Below are 12180 nucleotides of genomic sequence, written 5' to 3'. Positions count from 1 at the left end.
TTGCACATCCTTGAATTCCGAATAATATTTAAAACGAATCTCAAAGGTATTGACTATAAGCGTGCGATTTGAAATTCTGAAAAAAATATTGAAAAATAAAAAATAAATATAAAGGACATTTTTGCGGACACCAATTTGCTTTTTTGAAATGTTGAATCTGCGTTAGATTTTATTGCGTCCCGCATACCTCACTGCTATGTCCCGAATATCCTCTATATAGACCCCGAATCCCGAGTTCCCAAAGCGGGTTGGCAGCCTTACACATGTGCTTACAGTGTAGGGTCAGGACCGAAGGCCTAGAAACTCTCAGAATTCAAGTCGCAGAATGCAGTCACCCATCCAACTAGTCTCCGCCACCAACGTTGTTCAATGGACACCTGATGTGTGACGTGAATGCTGTACAGGGGACCACGTGACACAGAATGTTGGAGTTCGTTGTAAACTCGAATACCCCGATCTTCAGTGACCAATGTTCCTCCCATTTTGGAATCTGACCCGAGTGAGTGAGGCTTACGCCGCAAGCAGGTGTATCACCGCTGCCATTCGATAGTCAGGTCTCACCCAGAGGACAAAGAGGTATATCACAGCAGCCTATCAATAGTAAGGTCTAAACCAGAGGACAAACAGGCGTATCACAGCAGTCTATCAATAGTCAGGTCTAACCCAGAGGACAAACAGGTGTATCACCACAGCCTATCAATAGTCAGGTCTTACCCAGAGGACAAACAGGTGTATCACAGCAGTCTATCAATAGTCAGGTCTTACCCAGAGGACAAACAGGTGTATCACAGCAGCCTATCAATAGTCAGGTCTTATCCAGAGGACAAACATGTGTATCAGAGCAGCCTATCAATAGTCAGGTTAAACCCAGAGGATAAAACAGATCTCACCGAGAGGACCAGATTTCATTAATGGAACGATCAATTCCAGCAGGGTACAATGACACACAATCAACCAGGTCACACATTCTTACAATAAAACACAATTAACCAGGTCACACATTGTAGCAATGATTCACAATCAACCAGGTCAAACATTGTAACAATAAAAAAAACAACCAACCAAGTACACATTGTAACAATCAAACACAATCAACCAGATCACACATTGGAGATCCGGGGGAGCGGAAGGTCCGGGGTTTGATCCCCGGCCGCGTCATACCAAAAGACGTTAAAAGATGGTACTTGTTGTTACCCTGTCTGGCGCTTGGCATTACGGGAATAGAATAAGGACTGGTCGGCTCGGAGTCAGTATGCTGTGTCTGAGTGGGGTATTCATGTTAAACCTAATACGCAACAAGCAAAACTATAGGTGAAGTCTACTCTGCCTCAGAATATCCACCGGATGTATCTGTAGTAGAACATTTTCAAATTAACCCACGCTTGTCAATGAAGTTGGTAGCCAGTGTTTTGTTTGTTGTTTAATGCCGCAATCAGAAATACTCCAGCTATCTGACGGCAGTCTGTAAATAATCGAGTCTGAACCTGACAATCAGGTTTCTAGGGTACGTATGCGCATTCTATGGTATCTATTAAGTATTCGATGGCAAATGCGGTCGTGTACCACCATCTTGGATAAGACTCACCTGTAAGCTGAAACATCTGGTATGGCATAGTACCCGATGACCTGTGTCGATGCTTGCTGGTGTTGCTCATTGAAATAGAGGGGACAAGTGTAGGGCAATCGTCTGAGACACCGCAATTTGCATTGCAGAGTTACGTCCCTTGAACGTGCCAGTATCCTATGATCGTGGCTTGAATCCAAAAGTCGCCCTGATAATGATTTTGGTTTGTCAGCTCCAAACCCTGCATGTGAGTTGTGAGGCTTCCCTTCCACAATAAGCTGCCACGCCGTGATATAACAGAGACATGTGGCGTGAACATCAAGGCGTGTCACCTGTAATAAATATGGCATGTTTGTATGAAAATAATTGCAACATTATTAGAGGGGTGGAAGTTTGTTTCTACATGCGAACCCGTAGAAATGTAAAGATATTATAATAACAGCGAAATAGTTCAAGCGTGAGCGAAATGTGCCCGTAAAAAGGAACGAAATCAGCTATGTTAGCCTAGACTGAAGTACTCAGGTAAACATAGCGACTGTGAAATATACCAGGGAAAACGACAAGATGCAATCATGCCATGGAAATCGATCCCCCGAGCTGTCGGACACATGCCGGTATAGTGATGTATATACAGACGCAGACGGAAGATCCGACAAAGGCAGGTATCAGTTGCGTGGTGTGAATAAATAAATATTGCGTCAGAACAGTTTATTCAGCAGTCTGTTTTATTAGGGCTCGTCCTAGAGACATGTTGCTTAATTTGTTTGCAATTCTCTAGTTTCGTGTAGACTGGCGCTGTTTCCGTGTATGAGGGCGTAGTGTCATGGCCGACAGCGCGTTGTGCCATTGCCGTTGGAAAATATAGTTCGATGTGTGAGTGAGTGAGTGAGTGAGTGAGTTGGTGGGTGGGTGAGTGAGTGAGTGAGTGAGTGAGTGAGTGAGTGAGTGAGTGAGTGGTTTAACACCGCTTTGAACATTATTCCAGTTATATCACGGTGTATGAGCTTCATCTTGTAGGAAAGCTTGAAGGGGTGCTGGTCTTACGTGCGTGCGAGTGTGCGTGCGTGCGTGCGTACGTGCGTGCGTGCGTGAGTGGGGTTAACACCACATTGAACATTATTCCAGTTATATCACGGTATGTCAGCTTGATGTCGGAGGAAAGCGGGTCTTAGATATTTACCCCTTTGGTGAAACCCACAAACACGGGTATAGTGCTGACAAACCTAGAAACATATTATTCAGGTCAAACCGTGATTCGAACCCACGTGTTTCCTGACACGCATAAGGGACGCAACTCTGCACAGCGAATTTCGCTGCCTTAAACGACTGGATCACCCCTGCTCAAGCATTTCAGTAGATTTGAATTTAAATAGTTTTAGAGAAGATTGTAGATATGGCTACTTGTGTGTAGTGTCTATTGACGCCAGACTGAAGTAAGAAGTTCATTCATCAGTCATGAAACATAAATGTGTGATGGCTCGTTAAAATCCTCATGTATTTTTGTTGTGTGTGTTTGAGTGTGTTACATGTTATTTTGCTGATAAACACTAAGGAAAAACAAAGTGAAATCGCCGAATAATATTTACTGACGTGTTCAACAAAATATATATGCATATAAATAAGATGTGGCAACTATTTCAAAGACACAGATATTTGAACAGCCTATTAGTCTGTTTCTCATTCCCCGGACCATATCATTTTCCCTTCCGCGCTGCCCTTTCTGTGAGTAAGTGAGTGAGTGAGTATCGTTTTATGTCGCTTTTATCAATATTCCAGCAATATCACGGCGGGGGACCCCCTTTCTGTAATGCAGCAAGTTTATATTTTCCTCGGGTTCTGAATCTCCCATCTCACTGGGGCTCCTTTTCAATTTAAATGGTGTTGTTTGTTTCTAGTAATATTATATATTTTCAGAGACTAATCGTTAGTCTAACATAACATATAGACCTGTCCAAATGTCTTAGCTGCTATCACTTGTGCGACAATTAGCCAAGAGAACAGTTAGTTTGCAAATTCAAAGAACGCAAACAACATAATCAATATATTTATTTTGGTGAGAACTTTAAATTTTATTTATACTGTTTTGCAAATGAGTTTGAAAAACTATTGAAAAAAACTCAGACAAAAATCATTTTCCGTGTTTATCCAGCAGGTGCTTGAATCCATGTTTCGTAAATACCGCAGATTTGTAAGCGCGATAATTATTGGTCGTTCAAGGTGAAGGTTACCATATTGTTGTCAAATGGCGACTGTGGTCGCAGATGTGTGCCTGCTAGTTGCCGGTTCCTTGTTTTATCCGTCGTTATACTACATACTGAGGAAAAGTTTGCAACATTTTTGGAAACATAGATTGTCTGTATGTGACATATTCGAGCTGAGCTTACGGTATGTCGTCATACTCTGTCATCAGCGATCGTAGCTCCGTATCCTAGGTGGATCATCAAACAGGATGCTCGATACTGGTGCTCCGCCCATGTACATTTTGACATTATCTGTATTGGTTGTTGCGGGCAAATTCTCGTGACACTCGGCTGCACCTGTTTGACATTAGGCACATCATCATCATCGTCATCATTATTACTATTAATGTCGTCGGACCGTTATGCACTGTCATGTTTTGCTCCGGCCTCCACAAGTTCCATCTGAGATTATTATTATCATACTACACACAAAAATTATGGGAACACCAAAATATTCTGTTATAAAAAGGAACATTTAATGACATGTGATCCTATCATTACAATTGTGCATTAGCAGATTATCAAGTTTCAAAGCAAAAACATTTACATGTTGCTGTCATTGAAAAGCACACACGAACAAGTCAAATAAGAAAGTGTGGGTCAAAAATGGAAATCACAATGTCAATAGCGAGTGTGTCCTCCATGTTGATTGATGCTTTCGGTGCATCTTCGCCTCATGGATCATGCAAGGGTACGAAGGGTAGCCTGTGGAATCGCCTGCCATTCCATTTGGAGCCACTGGACCAGAACTTGAAGATCTGGTGCAACTCCATGATTGTCCCAGAACATCCCAAAGATGCTCAATTGGAGCCAAATCTGGTGAATATGCTGGCCACTGCATCACAGTCACATTGTTCTGTTGCAGGAAGTCTCTAACGACTCTAGCCCGATGTGGTCTGGCATTGTCATCTTGCAGGATTGCTCCTGGACCAATGTTGTTCAACTGTGGTAGGACAAGAGGGCGCAAGATCTCGTCACGATACCTCACTCCATTCAAATTGCCTTGAACAAGATAGAGAGGTGTTCGGTGATGCAAACTGAAGCCTCCCCATACCATCACAGAGCCACCGCCAAACCTGTTTCTTTCTCGTACAATTGCATCATGATAAAGTTCTCCAGGACGTCTCATAACCCTTACTCTTCCCCTTCCATCATTATGCTCAAGACAGAAATGGGACTCGTCAGTGAAGAGAACTCTGGACCATTGTTGATTATCCCATCTCAAATGTGCCCTGGCCTAGGCAAGTCTTGCAGCTCGGTGATGAGGACGATGATGAGGATGTACAGCTGGACGACGTGACATTAAATGAGCAGCTCTCAGGCGGTTCCTGATGGTCGATACGCTTACGTTGGTGTGTGTTGCTTGTCGGAGTTGCAATCTCAAAGCACTGGCTGTTGTGAACCGGTTCAGAATCGCTTTCAGCACAACGTATCAGTCATCTGCCCTAGATGTTACTCTGGGTCGACCAGAACGAGGTCCTGCACTCTCCCTGTTGTCTGGAACCGTTCCCTCAGTCTGTGAATGACAGACGGTGACACTTGAAGACGATGGGCAACATTCCTTATGGATGCGCCATCTTGTAGCCACGCTTTGGCCCTATGGCCTGAACGGTCTTCGCTGAGCTATGTTTAAGGAAATGTGTAACTTCACAGTGTCTGAAGCTTCTTTATAAAGAAAAGTTGCCACCAACTGCATGGGAATTCTGACTTTCATGTGCACTAGGTTGTTGTGTTTTGGCATTTAATCAATTTGACCAAATTCTTCAAAAAATGAAGCATTTGCAAAAATGCATGACTCAACACATCATTTAAAGTGCCCTCAGTGCACACAAAAAGTTGCATTTACTGAAGTTCATTAATGACCAAGCCACGTCAAGTTTTATACATGGCTATGAAATTTAGGGGTGTTCCCATAATTTTTGTGTGTAGTATATTATTATTATTATTGTTGTTGTTGTTGTTATTGTTATTGTTACTATTGTTATTATCGTAGGGGCGTTATGTACTGTCATGTTTTGCTATGTCCTTTGCAAGTTCCATCTGAGTTTAGAGTAAGGAATATCGCATAAACTTTTAAGTTACGCCCCTGTTCCCAAACATGAACTTGCCTTTGAAGCAGGCATTAAATTGGTAAAGGATATGCCTTAAATGTACCCATCTATTCAGAAACATTTGTTTCTTTGTTGTTAGATGCCACACTCAGCAATATCCAAGTTTTATAACTGAGGCCTTAAATCGAGGCTGGACCAAACAAAAAAAGTGATTGATTAATGTGCAACATCCGTAACCATTGGGGTACGATGACACATAAATAATCATTCAGGTTACTGAACCTGACCATGTAATCATATGTCTTTTCTGCTCTCTATAAGTAATTTGATCTTGACATGTCACTAACACAGAGCCACGAACATTTTCTCCATGCTGACTGGTCAGGAATATGATGTCATGCTCTTTCATTGGTCAGAACCATCAAATTGATGTCATCATTGTTTATGATGTCACAAGTAGATTACATCATCAGAACAAAAGTTTGAGTTCAGTGAAGTTTCTTTAGGGCTATTTTCATTCTATTTCTTAAATTACAATTGTTAACATATGGAATAATGTATTCAAATGTCAATCCATAAATCCTTTTAGTTTGTTGTTTAGTCTCTAAATGTATATGTTATCAATGGTAAAGTCGACTTCAAAATTTACTCAGCTTTCTCAAATCGTTGTTAAAGTCATACATTTATGCAGCTCTGGCGAGAAATATATCGTGACAATTATCAAGCAATTACAGCAAGAGAAGATGTTTTGGAGTCCTGGGCCTACTTCTGATCTTCGCACTATGACCATGATGACTATCCTAAGCCTAAAGTATGGGAATCCTGATAATCTTTGCACTAAGATCGCTTTGTGTGTGTGGACCCTGAGGGTAACTTGTTTATTTCAGATGTGTCTCAAGCATCCAAGCAGTCATATCATGTGTGGTGGGAGTGATTATCATCAGATCCTGCCCAGACATCATGTACGATCAGTAAGTAGTGCAGTTCCAGTTTCTCAATTTCATCGAGACCGACTCTGTGGTCTAGTGGTAGAGCGCCCGCCCGGAGAGCGGAAGGTCCGGGGTTCAATCCCCGGCCTCGTTGTACCAAAAGACGTTAAAAGATGGTACTTGTTGTTACCCTGTCTGGCGCTCGGCATTAAGGGGCTAAAACAAGGACTGATCGGCTCGGAGTCAGTATACTGTGTCTGAGTGGGGTATTCATGTTAAACTGCGGCATGGTATCTCAGTGTGCTAGCTCTAAATCGGCATCAGTACGGACTAGTACAGCAGCCACACACACACGTGCATGCACGTCGCTATATAAGTGCAATTATCTTCGACGGGACGTTAAACCCAATTTCACCTCACCTCAATTTCATCGATGATTGATGATATCAGTTTCCAAACAAGGAATTATAAATTACTTCTGTTATTGATAATGTAACGGAGAAGAGGCGAGTGGATTCTATTTTCCAGAGTCAACAAATTTAAGTGATTTCTCCAATTTTAACCATGTTATGTATATAATGTCTCAATAATTTTGCATAGTGACCTATATATAGTGGTGTCAGTTTTACTTGTTTTAAATGAATGTTCTGAATGCCCAATGAATTCCTTAATTTCGTAACTCTTGGCAGTGTTACTGATAGAAATTGAAAATGTTCCAGGGGTTCTGCAGGTTTCAAGCTGTACTATTTGCATCTAGCATGTCTAGGACCCCAGAAAATTGAGATACAGTAAACTATGGTCATAACGAACTCAAAGGGACCACTAATTTTAGTTCGTTATCACCGGAGTTCGTTATAAGCATATGTACAACATATATACATTGTTTGATAGGCATTACTTAGATTAGAAATTGATGGATGAGTGAGTGAGTGAGTGAGTGAGTTGGGTTAAACGCCGCTTTTAACAGTATTCCAGTTATATCAAGGCGTGTCAGCTTGTGGGAGGAAAGCCCGAAGTGATGCAGGTCTCGGATGTTTACCACTTCGGTGAAACCCACGAGCACGGGCATGGTGCTGACAAACCTAGAAACATAATCGGGGCGAATCGGGATTCGAACCCACAATCATGGGTTTCTGGCGTGCCCAAGGGTCGCAACTCTACACAGCGAATCGCGGCGCCTTAGACGACTGGGCCACCCATGCCCCCTGATGGATGACAAAGTAGACTTCTTTAATACTGTAAAGGCAACGTTTTGGTATAGATCCTTATACCACTGTAAAGCAAGACTGGAAAAAGAAACTTTAACATCTATACACAAAATGGAAAGAACCAAGAAAGAGTTCTTTTTATCCGGACGTTTGTTATAAGCGTGTTCGTTATAAACATAGTTTACTGTATTTAACTTTAGTGTCATCTCAGTGGCATCTTTACCATCATCCTAAAGTTCTCTATGTTGTTTTCCAGGAGCTGGCTCACCAACAGCTATGCCAAGTTTGTGGTGCCGTACTTCTACTACGACACCTGGGCCATGTACAGGACTCACTGGTACCTCTACCCTGACGTGCAGACCATGCCCCGGGGTCGGCGGGTGCAACACTTCCTCCACTCCAACGCCATGATGATGGTTCATCATGTGGTGCTGCCTCTTGTGTTCTTACCCTTAGTGCTGGTAGGTGGAGCTAGTGGGTACACGTTTACAATGACAGCTTAAACATTTCCTTGTGCATTTAACCTCACACCTCAGTGACTATGCTCACCCCTCACTGTGCAGAGGTGAACTCTGATGATGGTGAGTTTGAAACAGACATTCCCCAAACTGTGATCATCCTGTAGGATATGCATCACTTCCAGGCCTCCGGGGGGGGTCGTGTAGCCTAGTGGTTAAAGCGTTCGCTCATCACGCCGAAGACCCGGGTTCAATTCCCGACATGGGTACAATGTGTGAAGCCCATTTCTGGTGTCCCCCGCCGTGATATTGCTGGAATATTGCTAAAAGCGGCGTAAAACCATATTCACTCACTCACTCCAGCCCTCCATCATCAAACAAAACACTGTTCAAAGCAGCGTCAAACCTCACTTAACACTCTCAGACTGATCTGGTTTACACTGTACTCGTACTAAACTTTTGTTTGAATGATGCAGTATTCTATATCATTTAATATGAAAAAAAAAGCAAGTTTCAAAAGTTTATGATTGATCCTCAGTGGATTGTTGTCTGTTTTTCCTGTGTCAAACTTGGCTTTGTAAAATATAATATTTCTAAACTTATATCCAAACTCACACTATGCATTTCTCCTTATTCCTCGATCATGGTGTGGAAACGCCCATCTTCAAAAAACACCAATCACCCCAACACATCCCATACATCACCAAATCACCACTGTGATCATGGGTGACGCACCACTGCAATCCTGTGACATATCCAGATCAGATCGCAGGGGTCGTGTCGCATGGGATTGCAGTGGTGTGTCACCCATGACCACACTGATGGTTTAAGATGCAAAACTAAATCTTTCAACATGTTCAACATTTATTCAAATGCATGTATTTGTTTGCAGTTTTTACGAGATGGAAAGGGTGATTTCTTTGTTGGAGTTTTCTACCTCTTTGAAATGGCGGTACCATTTATTGCTGCCAGATTTGCCTTGGTGCAGGTTTGTGTTACTATATTGTCTTGAGCATAGTTCACCCCAAGCATAATGCACACCAATCGCTAGGGGATGCAGTATTCTAAAAAACATTTTTTTGAGTATTATGTGCAGTAAAAGAATACATTGTATCCCTTCACCGAATTAAGGTGTATGAACAGGTGATAACAAACTTGGTCAATAAAAATGAGAAATTTGTGATGAGACATTACTAGACATGCTGGTACTTGATATTATTACGCAGTTGCCAACATAGTGGTACCATATGGTCCGATGCAATGAAATATTTTACATGAAAACAGGGCTTTATCAGGTTTATTATCAGCCATGACAGGACATTTTCATCCTTATCTTATTTGGAGAAATTCAGATTTAGTTATCTCTAAAAACTTGTTCGACAATAAAACCAAAATTCTTATAAAAGTTTCAAGTAGGGAAGTCTTGCTGAAATCAATGTTTGTCAAACTGGTTGAATTTTCTTCAAAAGATTGGATCACAATAACTGACAGTCCAAAACTGCAGGCATTATGACCAGGATCATGCCATGTCATTGTATCATTATTGGGAGATCGATGCTTATGATGTCAATCACTGGATTGTCTGGTCCAGACTTGATTATTTACAGACCGCCGTCATATAGCTGGAATACTGCTGAGTGTGGCGTTGAGCAACAAGCAAACAAACAATGAACAAAAGTTAGTCATGACACCACCAGTCGCCGTACAGCTTGAAAAATATGTATTGTGTGCTAACATGTCAACTGTTATCTTGCAGCTGAAGCTGAAACACACCGTCCTGTACGCCGTGGTGGGACTGCTGATGATTGCAGTGTTTTTCATCAGCCGTGTGCTGATATTCCCGTATCTGTTCTGGTCGTACGCTCGCTATGAAGGCATCCCCATCACCCACGTCCCCTCCACCATCCCCATCAAGTGCAGTGTCAGCTGCCTCGGACTCCTGTTTCTGCAGTTCTACTGGCTGTACTTGATGGTCAGGGGTGCATTTAAATTCTTTTATAAGATCTTCCTACACAGAAAGAGCAGCTGATATCTATCCAGGGTGCAATTGAACACAGCAACGAGGCCTGTCTGAAGATATCCACCCCATGTGTTCATTCCCAATTTGAAACAATATGTTAAACCCAGAAATCTGTACGTAGAAGAACCTAGTGTGAAACCAACAAACAACCAACAAGTGGTACACAATAAACAAATGTATTACAAAAATTAACAAGATATACAAATTACTGCACAGCAATTACAATGGCAGTACACAATGGAGTGGTAGTACAATATTCAATGGCAATAAACAATATGATGGCAGTGGTCAGTATCAGATACAAATTCACTGGTAATAGCAAAAGTCAGTGATGATAATATATATTCACCCAACGGTGACCCATCTGAGATGGGCTGGCAGGGAATCAGGGGTGATGAGTGATCCTCACATGAAAGCTGGTCTTGATGTAATGTAAATGCCTGAGAGATACATAAACACGCTATTGTCCCCTGATATACAACCTACCCAGCCACTGGAAAGTTCCACACAGTGCCTTCACCTGTCCATCGTCACAAGTACTTTCTCCATGTGTCTATAACATACTATCACCGTCAACACTATATCAGACCGGAAGTTTACACACCACGCTAGCATCTAGCTTTAGTAACTTCCTGACGACTGATCACTGTCCAAAAACAATGCAATGAGCATCTACCAAATCTCAACAGGAACATGTGTTTTACAATCACTGTCAAACAACAAAATACGCTGCCATTTAAGTGGTACGGTTTAGTGATTTGGATGTACTCCGAACTGATATATCAAAGACTTCTGATCTCATTGCTGTAGTGTTATTTGTTTTGAGTGTAGGTGTAATTTATTTATGCAGCCATGTTAAGATTATTTATGCAAATGATTTCACACTATTCAAGACTTCAGTTAAGATCAGCCCAATTAAACTTCCTGTTTGTGATACGAACCCAAATTTTTATAGAGCCACAGGCTTTACTTCTCGTTTATTCTCCACTTCTTCTTTTCCATTTCTACTTTTGAAAATGGATTAGTCTGTCCTTCATCTTTTGATTAAATTTGCCTGCAGAACACAAATTTTTATAGAGCCACTGATTTTACTTCTCGTTTATTCTCCACTTCTTCTTTTCCATTTCTACTTTTGAATATGGATTAGTCTGTCCTTCATCTTTTGTTTAAATTTGCCTGCAGAACACAAATTTTTATAGAGCCACTGATTTTACTTCTCGTTTATTCTCCACTTCTTCTTTTCCATTTTTACTTTTGAAAATGGATTAGTATGGCCTTCATTTTTTGTTAAATCTAGCTGCATTCTGTGTTTTAATTGTATTTATGCTTATCACTCAGACATTATCGTGTTGATGACAATCACAGATAATTATGGTTAAAGCATATCAAGATGTACAAAAGCCGTGTTACACACTTATTTTATCAGTGAAAACTATTTTGCTCGATGAAAATGTCTGTGTTTTTGTGTTATGTGAAAGTAGACCAGCCGGTGTAAGTTTGAAACTATTCTTGTCCATGTAGAACCATACATTGTGATGGAGCAACTATTTGATTTCCCCCCATTGAAAATCCAATCATTGCTCCTTAATCCACATTATGTTACATGCTCAGTCATGAAAACCTCCATCTTCCCAAGGTAAGGGAGTTAACTTACTATAAAAGTCCAGTTTCCACCCTGGCCGAACCAGACTGCAATTACGGAGTTATATT

At 41.4% G+C, this 12180-nt stretch overlaps 1 protein-coding gene across 1 annotated transcript; it reads left to right on the top strand.

The window, feature by feature from the left end:
* Positions 1-3806: 3806 nt before the first annotated feature.
* On the top strand, positions 3807-11546 carry LOC139477392 (TLC domain-containing protein 3A-like). The gene is made up of 5 exons (XM_071259954.1): positions 3807-3949; positions 6743-6826; positions 8249-8453; positions 9343-9438; positions 10207-11546. The coding sequence occupies exons 1-5, from the start codon at positions 3807-3809 to the stop codon at positions 10477-10479; spliced, it is 801 nt and encodes a 266-aa protein (XP_071116055.1). The 3' UTR covers positions 10480-11546.
* Positions 11547-12180: the final 634 nt, after the last annotated feature.

The sequence above is a fragment of the Haliotis cracherodii genome, unplaced genomic scaffold (genome assembly GCF_022045235.1).
Source record: "Haliotis cracherodii isolate W230 unplaced genomic scaffold, xgHalCrac1.p SCAF_33, whole genome shotgun sequence".
Classification (NCBI taxonomy): domain Eukaryota; kingdom Metazoa; phylum Mollusca; class Gastropoda; order Lepetellida; family Haliotidae; genus Haliotis; species Haliotis cracherodii.
This window is presented reverse-complemented; position numbering and strand designations above follow the sequence as displayed.